General features: G+C 36.8%; 2 protein-coding genes across 3 annotated transcripts; one reads left to right on the top strand and one right to left on the bottom strand.

The window, feature by feature from the left end:
• The first annotated feature begins 6 nt into the window (after window positions 1–6).
• Window positions 7–11308, top strand: LOC147569204 (uncharacterized). Of its 2 annotated transcripts, none has more exons than XM_086655660.1 (27): window positions 7–394; window positions 557–794; window positions 903–1027; window positions 1802–1918; window positions 2090–2236; window positions 2380–3068; window positions 3419–3540; window positions 3683–3774; window positions 4109–4331; window positions 4468–4534; window positions 5154–5302; window positions 5395–5462; window positions 5545–5718; window positions 5841–5912; window positions 6216–6317; window positions 6401–6490; window positions 7043–7118; window positions 7224–7320; window positions 7425–7494; window positions 7627–7806; window positions 8417–8539; window positions 8632–8715; window positions 8803–8987; window positions 9085–9223; window positions 9303–9362; window positions 10536–10640; window positions 10973–11308. In XM_086655660.1, the coding sequence occupies exons 1-27, from the start codon at window positions 305–307 to the stop codon at window positions 11084–11086; spliced, it is 3798 nt and encodes a 1265-aa protein (XP_086511786.1). In that variant the 5' UTR covers window positions 7–304; the 3' UTR covers window positions 11087–11308. The 2 variants fall into 2 exon arrangements, with proteins under 2 accessions (XP_086511786.1, XP_086511787.1); XM_086655661.1 differs by having other exon boundaries at window positions 78–394; window positions 2127–2236.
• Window positions 11309–11363: 55 nt separating this feature from the next.
• Window positions 11364–15701, bottom strand: LOC147569203 (large ribosomal subunit protein uL30y-like). The gene is made up of 7 exons (XM_086655662.1): window positions 15599–15701; window positions 14193–14378; window positions 13965–14062; window positions 13722–13779; window positions 13531–13610; window positions 11917–12019; window positions 11364–11819 (listed from the first exon to the last, which is right to left on the bottom strand). Exons 2-7 carry the CDS (start codon window positions 14373–14375, stop codon window positions 11604–11606), a joined length of 738 nt encoding a protein of 245 aa, XP_086511788.1. The 5' UTR covers window positions 14376–14378; window positions 15599–15701; the 3' UTR covers window positions 11364–11603.
• Between the last annotated feature and the right edge of the window lie 1285 nt (window positions 15702–16986).

Raw genomic sequence — 16986 nt, 5'->3', positions numbered from 1 at the left:
TCAAAGTCATGCTCCAAAACCATGGGGGCAAAATATTCTTACTTAATCGGTAACACAAACCAAAAGGTTCTCTCTCTAATTTAAATAGAATTAGTAATCTCAAAATTTTCCTTTCTCATTAATGAAGAGAGATAAAAGTTAACTAATCTATTATATAAATCAAAATTTGAAGCCTTCGGACATTATTGCCTGATATTTGTGATTTTCTTTCTCTCTCTCTCTCCAGAAAACCTTTTAGCGGATTTCTCTTTTCCTCTGCGTTTCGGTTTCTCTGCAAAAAAATTCGGATCGGAGAAGAGAAGCCATGGTTGAGACGAGGCGCAGTTCAGCTTCTTCGAAGCGATCTCTTCCTTCTTCCGACGAACCTTCTTCTCCCACCGGCAAACGGTCCAAGGTTTGATTTTGTTAACCTTTCCCCAATCATCTAATCTTCTTATCTGTTTCTTTCCCTCTCTTTCTCTGTATACATGTATGTGTTTGTTTCTCTCTCTATCTTTTCCTTTTTGTTGGTGAAATTTGGAAGTCTAAAGGTTGTGACTTCTTGATTATGGTTAAGGCTTCGGAAACATCGTCATCCCAAGATGAGATTCCTTCTACTTCACAAGTTGAAACCCTAGGTTTATCTAAAGAAACAGGTTTGGAGTCTCAAGAAGGGGAACTTCGTTCCTCTGATCCTCCAATGGTTGTTGATGCCACAAAAGAATCAAATTGTCGTGATTCAGCTGTAGCTGATAAACCTGCGGATGTTAGTAATGGGGTAGGCGAAGCTTTGCTTCCACCTTCAACTGTAGCAGGTACGGATCTTTTTATAAATCTTTTCTTTGCATGTGTCTAAAGGTTCTTCCTTTTTCAAGTTTTGTACTTGATATGTTGATTTGAGCTACTAATTTTGTTGTTTTAAGGGGGTTCTAATGTGGAGATGGAGAAATTGTCGAAACCTGGTGGGGCATCATTCCGGTCGCTAAAACGATCCATGAAATCATCTTCAAAGGTTGCATGGGGCAAGCTTCTCTCTCAGTCCTCTAAGGTGAATTTCTATATGTTTTTTGTTAAGTCAATGTTAGATTGGCTTATCCAAGTTTTCTGTTTTGGGATCATAAGATGAGTTTCTTTAGGACTAGACCCACATTTGCATGTTCATGTCCTCCAATTTTTGTTTCTAAATTGTTCTTAGTATCCACGTTTTCTCAGCTTAGATGTGATATAGAACACTTCTTTCTATCAGAGAAAGGGCTAGAATAGTTGTCACAGTGCCAAGTTCACCATGCATATCTACGTAAAACTGCTGAAGTGTTGAAAGGATAGTAGGTCCAGATTCGGTCAATTCCAATTTTAAATTGTTCAACCTCAAACAGCAAGCCACGTCTCAAAGACTGAAGGATCAGCCAGAGTGGTCGTGTTCTTACAGAATTAATGCGAAGACGGAATTTATCTTTTAGTTGGAACATTCCATTCCCGAATCCTCCAAATGCGCAACGTGTAACTCTTTGATTATTGTGGAAATGGAAATTCTTGTTCTGTTAAATTTACCTGGGCTTGTGATTTTTGATGGGTTTAGTGGTGAATATCTTTCTATTTCAGATTGTGGTATATAATTTTTCATGAATAAATTTTTTGTAGTTGGTATATTTCTATTCATATCTCCACCTCTGAGCATCTAATGCTTTTATTGTATATAATCCTCAATCCTCATGTTAGAACTTAGAACTAGGTCTAGAGACTGAATTCGCCGTGCTTGCTAATATATGTTATATTCATTCTCAATTGATGGTAAGGTGACATTATTGTTTGATATTCCCAGAATCCTCACCTGCTCCTTTGTGGTTCTCAATTCACTATTGGTCAAAGCCGTAATTGCAATTTATGGTTGAGAGATCCATCTGTCAGCTCAATTTTGTGTCAGCTAAACCGCATAGAGGTACTCTTTGGATATTCCATACGTATTGTTTGTAATACAGATAAGTGTTGAGATGGATTTTAGTGCTGTATACGAGGGTGTCATTTCTGGCCTCTTAATTCTCATGAGGTTGATGTTGATTGTATAATTTCTTTTCCTTTTTTTTCCTTTATTAAATAATATTTTGGACAGAGAGGGGCTTCATCTGTTGCCCTACTACAAATGTCAGGGGGAGAAGGTGTTGTCCAAGTAAATGGAAGGATTCTTCCGAAAAATTCCCATATCTTCCTCAATGGAGGGGACGAGGTGGTTTTCAGTTCATCTAGTAAACATGCTTACGTATCCTTTTCTCTAACGATTTATGATGCAATTTCTTAGTAGTATGCGGTGCATTTCTCTAATAGTAATATGAACTATCATGCTTGCTGTAGTGGAAGAAACACTTACTTCTTAATTAGGTGTCTTCCTTGACCAGTTGTTAGATATTCCAGCAACTCATAACTGAGAACTTGACAACTCCGGCTGTTACTTCTCCGATTGGCATTTCAGAATCCCAGAGTGCTCCAATGAAAGGACTACAGTTTGAAACAAGATCTGGGGACCCTTTAGCAGTTGCAGGAGCATCAATCTTGGCATCTCTAGCAAGTCTTCGAAAAGATTTGTCACTTCTTCCTCCTCCTGCTGAAAATGGCGAGGATGTAGCACAAGGTTTAGAAAGGCCTATACAACCTTCTGGCAATGCAATACCGGATGTTTCAGACGTTGATACGAATTCCCCTGTTCAGAAGGGCAGTTCTGAACATAACGAAGGAGATGGTGTTTCTTTAAATGATAAAGCTGCGGTTCTATCTACTGATATTCCTGCCAATGAGAACTTGAATCTTGAGAATTTTGACATTGAAATTGGAAAGATACCTGGAACGAATTATGATTTGAGGTCACTTTTGCGAATGCTAGCAGGAACATCTGCTGCGTCAGCTTTTGATTTAACTGGAAACATTATCAAAACACTCGATGAACACAGGGGACTTAGGGACTTCCTCAAAGATATTGATCCTCCAACTACTTCATCTTCAACTAGATCACAAGCATTTAGGGATACTTTGCAGCAAGGAGTTCTCAGTTCTGGTGATATCGAAGTCTCCTTTGATAACTTCCCATACTATCTGAGGTACAAGTTTTCATTGCTTTTGTATTTGGTTTTAGTGCTACGTCTTGCTTGTGCTTCTTCTGTGGAATGTTAAGATTCATCAAGTACATCCTACTGCTTTTAGACTTTTCGTCCCTGATCATTGGACCATACTTAGTTCTCATGTGTGACAGAGAGATGCCTCTTCGTACGACTAACACGTTGTATAGGTTATTTGATCACTTTATAGCTTATCTGATTTTATCTTTCGTGCACCAGATGTGATTTAGGAAATTAAAGAACTGTTCTATTTCTTCTACATTAGTTGGGTTCTCGAGTTTACTCTGTCTGAATATGAGTTTATGTAAATATCTAACATTTTATTTTTGTAGTGAGACAACAAAGAAAGTTTTAATTTCATCCACCTATATACATCTCAAGCGCAATGAGTTTTCAAAGTACACTTCAGATCTCCCTACCATAAATCAGAGAATCTTATTATCTGGTCCTCCAGGTAAAGCGCAAGTGTTTTACTACGGTTTTTGTTAGTAATTGTCTTCTTTATGCCCATCTATGTCCAAGCTCTGATATATATATATATATATATATATATATATATTTATTTATATACACACTTTTGGTATTACCTTGTATAGGTTCGGACATATATCAGGAGACCTTGGCAAAGGCACTGGCCAAACATTTTGGTGCTAGATTGCTTATCGTGGATTTTCTCTTGTTGCCTGCTGTAAGTTTTTCTCGAACTTTCTTCGAAGAGATTAAACATAAGTTAGTTTATTCTGGAGACATTCTATCTGTGGAAGCCTACTCTGTGTTGCACAGATATGGGCATTCCAGACACTGTAGAGATCGACAAATTGTGAGATGTAACCTTAAAACTCATAATATGGATAAACTATCAATTTATTACTGTCACTGAAAGAACCAGATATGATGCGGAACATGATTTGTCAGTCTTCTAAAAGATGATATGTGAGATGCAAATCATGCAACACATGTTTTTGCTGAATCTTGAAATATGCGATTGCAAGTTTAGCCTTAATGCTTGTAACTTCTATCAGGGACAATCTGCAAGGAATTCTGAATCCAACAAAGAAAGTTCAAGATCAGAAAAATCAGGTTTACTTTCAAGGCAACGAGCTGCACAAGTGGATGTCTTACAGCTTAAGAGACCAGCTTCTAGTGTCGAGGCTGAAAATACTGGTGGACCTATGTACAATTCACTAGCTGTGCTGAAGCAGGAGTCATCAACTGCATCATCGAGGAGCCATACATTTAAAACAGGCATGCAGTTTCCTTCTTGGCCATTACCTTCAGAATGTTATGCAAACGCTTACTATCTTGTAGTTTCTCATATTTATGATTTCATCAGTCCTCTGGAAGCGATCCTTAGTTGCAATAACGTTTCCAAATATTTCAGGTGATAGGATAAGATATGTGGGGAATCAACATTCTCTTGGATTTCCTCCTCTACAGCCTCCCTCAAGGTATCTTTTTACTGCCCAGTGCTTACCGAATTATAAATGTCTTTTCAGCTACTCATTATAAATGTCTTTTCAGCTACTCATTATTTGGCAACACTAACTCTAGCATATACAAATAATTTTTAGACTTGTCCCAAGTATTTTTTAGATTCTGTTTTGCTTCTGTTTTCTTCATGCTGTCCAAATTCCTTCATTACAGTAATTACTTCGTAGTAAGTTTCAGAAAAATATTCACTTTGTAGTTTGAAACCACTTTCGTCCTGACCTAGCTTCTGTAGTTTCTCTGTAGTTGATACTCATCGTTGTCCTTCGATGTTCCTTTAAGAGATATATTATCTTCTTTTTCATGTTGGTGTTGGTTTATATCATCGGCTTGTACAACTTAGTCCGACTAATTGGCATCATGAATCTGATTTGTTATTCTATGCTGGGGTTTTTCAAGTAGTTCAATCCTCACGAAAATGAGGAAAACAATAAATTAAGTATGCTGCCTGATTCGGCAACCTCTAATTGAGTTCACACTTGAGTTCACGGTCACATTTCACTGTTATCGTCCGCAGAGAAAAACTAACACATCCCATTGATCTGAATTCATTGACACTGTCCCTGCATGTATTTGCAGGGGACCAACTTATGGCTACCGAGGAAAAGTAGTTCTTCCTTTTGAAGAGAATGAATCCTCCAAAATTGGAGTTAGATTTGATAAATCAATTCCTGATGGCAACGATCTGGGGGGACTTTGTGAAGAAGATCATGGATTCTTCTGTGCTGGTAATTTCCTTAATCATACCCCCTTCAAGTATTCTTTGATATTACATGTATGAGTTGAGGGTGTTTGAAGCTCATCACTTTTCATTCCACAGCTGATTCACTTCGGTTAGAGAGTTCTGGAAGTGAAGACGACAAACTTGCCATCAATGAACTGTTTGAGGTGAATGTGTGCCCATTAAATTAATTTCATACAGTTCTTAATGTGGTTGTTGGATTGCTTCTCAAGGGTCATGGTTCCACAGGTTACTTCAGCTGAAAGTAAAATTGGTCCACTTATCGTATTTTTGAAAGACATAGAGAAGTCCATCTCGGGAATCCCCGAAGCATACGCGACTATCAAAAGCAAACTTGATCATCTTCCAACAAATGTAATTATAATTGGTTCACATACACAGCTGGACAACCGGAAGGAGAAGGTAAGAAAATGATATTCTTTTGCTAAGTAGTTGTTTTGAAAGTTCAGCTTCTTCTGGCAAGAAAATGATATTCTAGCTTAATAACCAATTTTCCTCTCCCATTGCTGTAATTTACTTAACAGTCTCATCCTGGTGGTCTCCTGTTTACCAAGTTCGGAAGCAACCAAACAGCTCTTCTTGACTTCTCTTTTCCAGTACGTATGAATGTCTCTTATAATAATATTATTAATTATTATTTATTTTAATTCCTTGGTTGTTTGGGCAACAACATCTTTCCTCTCCTGAATCCGTGATAGTGCCGTTGGCTTGTCTTCATTTGGTTTATTTTCTCTTGAATAATTTCCAATTACATGCGAGCATTAGTTCTAGTCAGTTTGTATGGTACGCCATTGCATTTTGTAGTAATCTAGGTAGTATGATGAATGGATGATAAACCATGACTTTCCTTGTAATTGTCATTTGTCAACACTCACATGTGGTTGTCCTGGTTTATGCAGGATAGTATTGGTAGATTACATGAGAGAAGCAAAGAAATCTCAAAGACAACAAAACAACTTGTTCGACTATTCCCAAATAGAGTGACTATACAGTTACCACAGGTAACAAACCTTTACGTGTTTATTATCGTTTCTGCCTTATTGTGTCTGGAGGGCATTTAATTTTTCGGGTTGAAACTTTGTAGGACGAGACGGTTCTTCTAGATTGGAAACAACAGTTGGATCGTGATATTGAAACACTCAAAATAAAGTCGAATATTGCTACAATTCGCTCCGTAAGTTATATAAACTATTTTCGTAAATCACTGCATCATTGTTGATTGGAGAAATGTTGTTTCTTAATTAATTTTATTAGGCTAATCTTTGTCTCTCATTATTGTCGTAATAAACTATTGGTCTGCACTGGAATTGTTATAATTCACATGGTTCATGTCTATATAAACCTGTATTGTCTTAGAATATCAGATTCTGTAATATCTTCCATGTTTCTATAAATTGAAAAGAAAGAGGAACCCGGAGAATGGCCTCACAGACCAGCCTCCAAGAGGAATTGAAAGAGAAATGAAAAGAAAGAGAAATTGAAATGAAAGAGGAATGCCCTTTAACGTAATTATATTAGTTTATTTTATGTTAAACTCTTCTTTTTTATTTGGATTAAATTTTCAAATGATTTTGTTCCAATAGAACTTCTTTGGAGACTAAAATCACGACGAGACTGATCTTGCTTTATTACGGGCTTACTTGTATCATGATCAGTAAATTTTCTGCATTACCCCCTCGCTAACCATATGCTATTGAGATTTTAACCTTTTACTTCATGTTGTCAGGTTCTAAACCGAAATAAGCTGGAATGTCCCAACCTTGAAACATTATGCATAAAGGATCAAACCCTTGCTAGTGACAGTCAGTCTTTTTCCTGCAATTCTTTTCTTTTCTTACCTCTACTTTAAAAACTGGACAAAGTATTAAACCTTTTCCATGCTTTCTGCTTGATTTTTAACTTTACAGGTGTAGAGAAGATAATTGGTTGGTCTTTAAGTCATCATCTTATGAACAGTACTGAGATTGCGGTGAAAGATGCTAAGATTGTTATTTCTAGTGAAAGGTTATAGCTTTCTCTTAATACTGGATCTCATGTCTTGTGAAGGACTGGGATACCCTTAAATTGTCTCGAGGCACTAACAGTATTCTTAATGACTAATTACGCAGCATCAAGTATGGCCTCGATCTTTTGGATGGTGTCCAAAATGAATCAAAGAGTTCAAAGAAGTCGCTCAAGGTAATAGTATTACTAACAAGTAGTTGCTGATGATAATGAGAAACCACAATTAATTCCAAAAATAAATAGTTTAATTATTTCATATTATCTGATGTCAATTATCTTCATGTATTTTGGCCTTGGCGAGTTCAGGATGTAGTCACCGAGAATGAATTTGAAAAGAAACTTTTGGCTGATGTTATTCCACCAAGTGATGTTGGAGTCACCTTTGAAGACATTGGAGCTCTAGAAAATGTGAAGGAGACACTGAAGGAACTGGTAATGCTTCCTCTGCAGAGGCCAGAATTGTTCTGCAGAGGGCAATTGACAAAGGTTTGATAACTCAACCCTCTATATTCTCCGTAGTCCATACTTTACGTGTTGAAATCCCGTTGATTTACCTACACATGTAGCTGGAGTGTTCTAAAACTCCACCTGATAAACTATTGTAAAAACTAATGGTGTGTTTGGATGGCGGAATCATGAATCCGCGGATTCATGAGTCCTTGGGATTCATGATTCCACGGATTCATGAATCCAAGTAATATTTTTTGGCTTGTTTGGCAACTAAGAATCCTATGATTTATTATTATTTGAGTATTTTTAAACGTCTTTAGAAAAAATATGATTTTAAAAAAAAACAATGATTTTGAAAAAAAATAATGATTTTGTAGAAGGAAATATTTTTTTGTTGATTTTAAGTTTGAAATTTAGGCTCATTAATCCAAAATCCTAGCAAATCCTAGGGGGTAGGGTGGGATTTTGGTCCAATACAAATTTTGGAATTAGGAATCCTTTGGATTCAAGAGTCCTAGGATTCTTGGTAGCCAAACAGACCAAGGATTCATGATTCCTACCAAATTCCACTTTTGATAGGAATCCTACTTAGGAATCCTGCAACCAAACACACCATAAGTAAATTGACGTCAAGTTGTTTTTTCAGCCTTGCAAGGGAATATTGTTGTTTGGTCCTCCCGGCACAGGGAAAACAATGCTTGCAAAAGCTGTTGCAACTGAGGCAGGGGCGAATTTTATCAACATATCAATGTCAAGCATAACTTCGAAGGTATTGCTGAAAATACATTTTCAGCCAACATCTTGGGTTTTCTCAGTTTTTTTACCTTTCACTCACAAGTCACAAACCTATATTCTTCACAGTGGTTCGGTGAAGGAGAAAAGTATGTCAAAGCAGTATTTTCACTAGCAAGTAAAATTGCTCCAAGTGTTATTTTCGTGGACGAGGTTAGTGGAATACATCTTCATGTTTCACCATATCTGCTCAAAACTGTGTAATGTGGCTCATATTTTGTTGCTGGTTTCTTTCTATAGGTTGATAGCATGTTAGGAAGACGTGAAAATCCAGGGGAACATGAAGCTATGCGCAAGATGAAAAATGAGTTCATGGTAAACTGGGATGGTCTGCGTACAAAGGCTAAAGAGCGCGTATTGGTTCTTGCTGCCACTAATAGGCCTTTTGACCTTGATGAGGCTGTTATTAGGAGGCTTCCTCGGAGGTAAATTATATATAGTTATACACATATGAGTTGAAGGTTGTTTTGTCGCTTTTCACTCTGAAAACTACCCTTACTTGTGCGATTATATTTCATGCAGATTGATGGTAAACTTGCCAGATGCATCAAACAGAGAAAAAATTTTGAAAGTCATAATGGCCAAAGAAGAGTTGGCACCTGATGTTGATTTAGAAGCAGTGGCAAATATGACTGATGGTTATTCTGGGAGTGACTTAAAGGTTGGCTATTATTTATTTTATCTCGTTCTCCTTTTCTGAGAACTCGTTGAGTGCCTCTAATAGTTATTTTTGGTTCCAGAATCTGTGTGTTACTGCTGCACACTGCCCCATTAGAGAGCTCCTGGAGAAAGAAAAGAAGGTTAGTATCAATGTATCATGAGAATTGAAAACTAACACTTTATGTCCAATTTTTTTTGTCAGGAAGTATATTTTTCATCCTCTTTATCTTTACTTAGTCGACTGTTAGGAGAGGGTACCTATGTATGTCTTTCATGCGATTTCATGCCCATTTAGATTATCGTTTTTCCCAAGAAAAGGCAAAAGTTTATTAAAAGAGCTTTATGACTAAAGAATAGAGACATGGTAGATCTGTCCTCCAGGACACACACTTGGCAAGATATACAGAACGTAGATCTGTCTTCCACCACACCATTGGAAGACTCAGCTTCTTAGCTACACCGTGCCAAAATATATCATGCAATAAGTACTTACGGTAATTGTAACCTGCTAAATCAAGAAATCTGGAAGCTACAAATATATCGTTGATTTTATTTCTACGATTTTGTGATGCTTCTCGTCCTCCAAAGTTTTTCTGCTTTCTTAATTGTCACGACATTATAAAATTTGTTCCCGTATAGCGTTTTGATTGGTTATACAACTTGACGCTTCCAAGGATGGGATTCTCTTCCATCGAGTGCATAGACCTCCATGCATAACTAAGTGGAGCAGCAAAATTACTCCATTCCCTCATCGAGTAGTCACACCTCACCAAGTAATAAATGCCCCTCAGGCCTCAACCTTTGAAACTTGTGTGGATGGTACTTCAGATTTAGCTAAAAACTATAATTCCCTTATGTCTTTAATTCATTTATAGTCAAAGAATTAGCATTTGAGCAGTTCTTCGTAACGATGAATTGCAGTTAATATTTCATTGTTACTAGAAGATAACCTTGAGGCCATACTTGGCATCTTGGTGTGAGGAAAGGAACCTTCCTGTGATATGATTTCTGTTACCCGTAAACCTTACTTTATTGTTTGGTATAGTCAGGAATAGGATTGATAGAGATAGATTTTGTCTATAGATTATTTACTCCATGATTCAAACATAAAGGGAATAGCAAAGCCACCCACCCCCTTGGTTTAGGATTCCTTCAAGAGGGGGAATTCCTATTCAGCTGGGAATGCCATTCCAGATGCATTCCCGTTTACTCTCATATATTTTGGAATGCGGAAAGGAACCTTCCAGACATTTTTGGTGCTCCCTTAATCTTCTGCTGATATATCTAAAACTTCCCTATTTCTTTAATCTCAGGAGAAAAGTTTAGCATTGGCGGAGAACAAATCAGTACCTGAGTTGCATTGTGCTGCAGACGTTCGCCCATTAAGCATGGAGGATTTCAAATATGCACATGAACAGGTACTCTGTGTTTTATGTAGTAGTGTTATTAGAAATGGTAGAACTGCCTTCTGTTTCCATTCCATTGAAGTTTGCAAGTTTAATATTCATAGGTTTTCAACTTTTACCCTTATCTTCATTGTCCTTGATACTGGGACTCTGGTCATAATGACCTGATCAGAACACTTGGTTTACTGCTAAGTATAACAATTTTCAAGGACAAGGGTTTGGGTATTGCTAGGATGTCGATAACGTACTATCTTTTCTTCGAGAAAGTTTAAACTCAGAAGAACCCTAATTACCTAGAGAAGAAATGAAAATATTGAGACATTAAAGTATTTCATTCCTCATAGGTATGTGCAAGTGTGTCAACGGAATCTTCGAATATGAACGAGCTCGTCCAATGGAATGATCTGTATGGAGAAGGTGGATCGAGGAAGAAGACATCACTCAGTTATTTCATGTAGAGGAAAGAGGTATAATCGTGTTTGTACAGCCCAAATTTTTTGTTGCTTCTTTTATGGGCATTAATTTATCTGGTTCTAAGAACCACCACTTTCGAGATTAGAGGTGAAATATCGATGGGTAATTCCATTGGTTTGCTGTCAAAATATAGTGATTGATCGGTGTCGGCCAATATTCATGATCTTATTAAGTTATTTTGAGTTAGAATGATATTGTCAGTTGAGAGAGTTCCAATTTTGAAGAGTGTTACTAGAAATGGTAAAAAGGAAAGCCAAAAAGGATCATACTAATCCTTCTATTTAGCTTGGTAGGAGAGGTTACAAGTAAACAGAATGATATTAACCTAAATCCTCACGCTGATCACGCTAGACCAAATGCCTGAAGCCAAGGAGAAAACGAAAAGGGAATCCCCAAAACAGCTCATTATCAGCTTTGTTGTAACAAATGTAAACCCAAATTCGGAAACAAATTGTTACAGAAATCTCAAATTTAGATAGATATACTGGTCTGTATGAACGTCTAATTCATCCTCCTGATAAGTTCGTTGATGTAATCCTCACGGTTTCCAGCATCACCACCTTCTACGTAATGGTTCCTCTTCTTCTTTAAACCACCTGAAGGAGCACTCAACTTGAATGGCCAAAGGAAGTTGTTTGCTTGTTTGAAATGAGGACCAACAGTCAAGATTTCATGAATCAAATCTTCCACACAAATGATTCCATACTTGCCCAAAGCCTGTAAAAAAAGATAATAGGTATACCCCCGAATTAAAGATATATAACTATATAAACAACTAGGTTATGTTTGGTATTGGGTTTTATTGTGATCTTACCTGTTCGACAATAGCATTATCAGTTAATGCAGTTCTCTGCTTGTCGAGCTTTCCATAACCCCTCTTGTAGATCAATTCTTTCACGCTTTTAAGATTTGGGTATCTGTGGTTATCGTGATAACAAGAGAAACTCGGCTTTTAGCAGCACATTTTGCGAGAAAAGTTTACCGCTGAAAAATGAATGGCTTATCTACCAACATGATTAAACTGGAGAAAAGCATGCATGGAAACTCCCCAGCAGGAGCGGGGACCCGTTAGTGGGCTAGCCGTCCGGACTTAGCCTACTAATGAAATCAATGATTTAGGTTCAGAATATCAGATTTTATACTATCAGCCTGAGGTTGTGTTTGTTTTTTTGTAAGAGTCTGAATCTGAATTTGCTGAATCTGAAATGTCTAAACTGAATTTGCTGAATCTGAAAAATCTGAATATATTTAAAAATTAGGTGTTTGTTTTTTAAATCTGAATGATGAAATCTGAATTACTATTTTGACTATAATAGCCCTCCTTAATTTAGTTCACCAAACAGACCCTAAGCCCATCTAAATAAAATGTTAGAAACCCTAAAATTGTATTCTTTCCCTTCTCAAAAAGTTCAAAAAGTTCAGACATCAGCCTCCCTCTCTCTCTCTACCGATGGAACTCGCCGGAAATATCTCGTCGGAGCTCTATCTCTGGAAAGCTTTCGCTACCGATGGAAAGCTCCCTTTCTTGTAGTTAATTGAATCCATGGAGTATCCTATTTTAGGGTTTCTAACATTTTCAGCTTGGAGTCAAGTAATATTGCTGTTAATGCTCTCTCTACCGATGGAAAGCTCCCTTTCTTGTAGTTAATTGAATCCATGGAGTAACCTAAAATTGTATTTTTCTTCTTCTCTCTCTCTCTGACTCACTCTCTCTCTCTCTCTTTCTACTCAGACTAGGGTTTGAATGTTGAGCCCTCGATGAAGATGATAATACTACATTTCCCAACACCAAATTGATCAAGAACTAGGGTTTCATTAAATCCTACTTATCTAGAATCATGTTCAAAGAAGAGAACTGAAAGAGATGATTGTGGTGACTCGATTGGAAATGAAGGGGATTCTGTTTGTTGTTCCATTAGTATGGAGCCATGGTATTCAGAAGATGGTGGTGGTGGTAGCCGCAGTGTGTGGTGGTCGTGGTATGGTTTGTGGTGGTTTTGTCAGTGGTGGTGTTGTTGGTTTTGCCAGTGGTGGTGCTGTTGATTTTACCGGCGGTGGCGTTGCCGGTGGTGTGGTGTTTAATGTTGGGACGTAAATTTCTCAAATACTAAGGGGCATAAACGTCATTTGTCGTATTTCAGCAATTGAACCTATTTTTCAGACTTGTTTTGAAGTCTGAAAAATGTTGGCTCTTTTTCAGCCATTTCAGACCTTGGCCAAATTCAGACCAATTTTCAGATTTTCTTAAATTTGAAAACAAACATCTGAAATCTGAATTGAAGTCCAATTCAGATTTCAGATCTGAAAAAATAAAAAAACAAACAGCACCTGAAGTCAATCATTCATCTTTTGTTCCACCCGTGCTTTTAAACTCGGAATTATGGTAAAATTATCGGATTGAACTAATAGGAAGGTGAAAGAAGAATACCCGTAAGTTACATATGGCTCCACCCTTTGCAACATGTTCATGGTTGCTTTGTTGACTTTGAGAAATACACCATTGAAAATCTGCAGAAAATAACATTAGAAAAAACAGTATTGGTTGATGTTCTAAAACAATGCCAAGCTCTCTTTCGATCGGACAAACTTCTTTAAGCAGAGGACCGAAAATATGATTACCTGTCTCAAACGAAGCAGTTGCAAAATCTTTTTCGACTTTGGGTCCATTGCATTGATACTACGGACGGACAAAAATGAAAGCATTAGAAAGGAATAATAAACATGCAGTAATCAGAATTCGATGCCATCTGGTGTGTTTAAATCTTCCGTTATCAGGTCTAGAATGAAAACTCCAAACTTTTAGAAAGAACTGTGTCCTTGTTAATCACATTGTTAAGCTCAACAACGTGTGTACATTCTTACCCACGAATACGGATGATAAACAACAACTTTGCCTCGGGATTAACGTAGAAACCTCCTTTTAATTTAGCCTCTCGTTTCAATCTGATCAATTCCTTCTCCTAGAAGGCAAAGTAAGCAAGTTTAGGTTCGGTTTCAACAGGAAAAGCATTCAGAAATCGGTATATAGATTGTTGAAGATTAAAAAAGACACGAAAAATAAATTTTTGTGAATAGTAGAGGAATCAATACTTGTTCAGTGTATTCCTTTGCATATTGTTCAGCCCTCTTGAAAATGAGTTTTCTGTTCTCGGCATTCTTTTTCTTCTGAACTTCTAGAGCTTCCTTTGATGCTAGAGCCCACTCTTCGCTTCTCTTTCTCTTCTTCAAGACAGATTCAGGAACAACAGCCCCTGCCTTGACTTCTTCACCCATTATCTGGAAGAACCAAAAAGGAATTGGCTTAAATTGATCATATTACTAAACAGAAACACAAAAACACTGCATGCCACAAAAAAATTTGTCGATCATGAACTCGAAAAAGTGAACAAGTAATATCACTATTTTATACACCATTAAAACACTAAGAACCAATAAGCTCAAACCCAAACAAGAATCCAAGTCGCTGGATGAACCCAACCATAAGCTTGTAGATCATCAACAAAACGTTCTCTTCCAAACAAATAAACGTTGAAAAGTAATTATATATAGAGAGAGTTGTGATATTAAACTTAGGTGTTTGGTTATTCAAGAAAGTATAAGTGTATATATAAATACATATAGACAAATATATATAGACACACACACACACACTACTATATATTATTTACCATTTTATTACATCAATTAATTTATTATGTAAAATGTAAATCAGGTACTCGTATGGCCATATCATACTACTGCGTGATGTATAACGATATACATATAAATGAAGGTTTCCCACCCCGTCCCTCGACACCCAATTTCGCCCCATCTAAGCATAAGCCTTCCGTCCGCATGAGGTCAGATGGATAAAATGATCCTCATCCACGGTTTGAAACAAGCTAAGTGCACATCTCTAGTAACCAAATTCCTGGTTGTTAGTCATAGCTCCGCGAAAGGGCAGACAAATAAGCATCGTGTAAAAGCAAAGCTAGCACCGGAGGTTGCACCAACCGCCCGGCTAGGCTCTGGTCAATCCACCCCTTTAACTTTAGACCCCATAGGTGCTTTGTTGTTGGATCAGAAAACCCAGATACATTCTAGAACCCTATTTGACACCATTAATAAACCTACTGAATTCAAAGATTCTCTAGTCAGCTACATCATTGCTAATGGGTGTCCACACAAGTCATCTCTAGTCATTCTGATTCATCTCAAATTCATTTTTTTTTTAGCATTTTTCACCTCAATCACATGCCAAAAACTAGTTGGTGACTGAATCACCCAAACGATCATAATCCCATAACAGGACATAATTTATGCATTTCAAAGTATGATAACCAGATAAGGAGAAGAAGAACAGACATTTGTCCCAGATTGAACTACATAAAACAAATCTACCAAAATAGCAAATCATTCCAACTAATAATCATGAAATCCAAAAATTCGAACAAACCCATTCATTAAAACATGAATATCATCGCAAATCAAACCACCCCATAGAAATAAAATCATACCTTTGATGATCCTGGTGACAACAATGCTGCAAAGTCTGCAAGTGTGAAAAAAAAATGTGAGCGTTTTTATGGGGGTAGAATTTATTCAAGAGAAAAATTACTTATATTATCCTTTAAAGAGGGAGAGTTTTTACATGGTTTAAAGGGTATTTTCGACTTGTAACTGGTTAGGGCAAACTGGAAACTGGTTTTTCTCCTCACTCAATGTATTACATTTTTAATTCCAAAAAAAATGTGTTAAATTTTATGTTTGAGCTATTCCCATATATCCCCCGAGATGTGACCTAATCACCCATCAGCCCCCTACACTTGACGAGCTTCCGTTTTTTTTGTCGATGAATTTTCTTTACTTATTTACCCTTTTTATATTTTGTATTCTCTTCAGTCTATCATCTTCTAGCTCATAAATCTTTTTATCTTCTTCTTTTTTTTATATGTTTTCCCTTTTATATCTTCGTTGCTGCTATCTAAACGAGAACCTCTTCAATAGGTTAAGGTTGACACAACGTGATGGGGTTGCACTACAAAATCCCTTGAAGTCCCAGGTGTTTAACCTAGAAAAATATGAAGATAGAAGAAGTGTGAGAAGAAGAAAAAGACGAGACTAGAAAGAAAAAAGTAGCGAAAAAGACCAGAGAAGCGAAGAAAATTGAGAAGGAGGCAGGTAATGGGTGAGGTTAAATGAATGAAATACTAATAAAAGTTTTCTTACCAAACAGTTAAAAAGGAGGATGTAATAGAAGTTACATCAGATACTTCCATTCAACAAAAAGAATACTTCCACTCCACCAATGACATATTTTAAGATGACATTAACCTTAATACCTTATATAGTAAGTGAAAACAAATGTAAATTTGTTTTTTTGAAAATGTGGGATTACATATTACAATAGACATTATAGACCAATTGACCTTTCTTTTGTTGAAACATACACGAAGTGACTAGGGTATACCAAAAGAGTAATGTTAAGTTATGGTAATCGAACTCAAAATTAATCGGTAACGAGTAGAGATGGCTTAGACATTAAATCACCCTTCAACTATGTGGTGTTATCACGCACGCCTCCTTATGTGTGATATGTTCTTCTAACCTAACACATATTTGTTCTTTCTCTAATGACCTAAAGCACGCGTGACTTTGAAACTTAACACATGTAGGTTTAGCTCCAATACCTATTACATTTGTGGGTTCAACCTTAAAGGCCATTCTTGACTAATTTATTTTTATATCTTTTAATAACACAAATCAATAAATGCCAAAATTTCACCTGTACCAGGTACACACATGTGCCATGACCCATGAACAAACAAATAATTGAAGTGTTCTTTATATAAAGGGTGACAAAGGACTTCAAGAAGGATGACAAAGGACTTCCAGAACTATTAGA

This window comes from Eschscholzia californica, unplaced genomic scaffold (genome assembly GCF_041429995.1).
Source record: "Eschscholzia californica isolate CP2 unplaced genomic scaffold, dmEscCali1.0.p SCAF_1, whole genome shotgun sequence".
Classification (NCBI taxonomy): Eukaryota; Viridiplantae; Streptophyta; class Magnoliopsida; order Ranunculales; family Papaveraceae; genus Eschscholzia; species Eschscholzia californica.
The sequence above is the reverse complement of the archived record's forward strand: the minus strand, read 5'-3'. Positions and strand labels throughout refer to the sequence as shown.

Bases quoted from the DNA above. Each gene is read 5' to 3' on its own strand.
- LOC147569204 (XM_086655660.1), top strand. From the start codon at position 305: ATGGTTGAGACGAGGCGCAGTTCAGCTTCTTCGAAGCGATCTCTTCCT. The intron at 4,535-5,153 runs GTATCTTTTTAC...ATGTATTTGCAG, and splicing joins CCTCTACAGCCTCCCTCAAG to GGGACCAACTTATGGCTACC. The intron at 7,495-7,626 runs GTAATAGTATTA...TGGCGAGTTCAG, and splicing joins GTTCAAAGAAGTCGCTCAAG to GATGTAGTCACCGAGAATGA.
- LOC147569203 (XM_086655662.1), bottom strand. From the start codon at position 14,375: ATGGGTGAAGAAGTCAAGGCAGGGGCTGTTGTTCCTGAATCTGTCTTG. The intron at 14,063-14,192 runs GTATTGATTCCT...TTTGCCTTCTAG, and splicing joins CAAAGGAATACACTGAACAA to GAGAAGGAATTGATCAGATT. The intron at 13,780-13,964 runs GTAAGAATGTAC...GTCCGTCCGTAG, and splicing joins TTTATCATCCGTATTCGTGG to TATCAATGCAATGGACCCAA.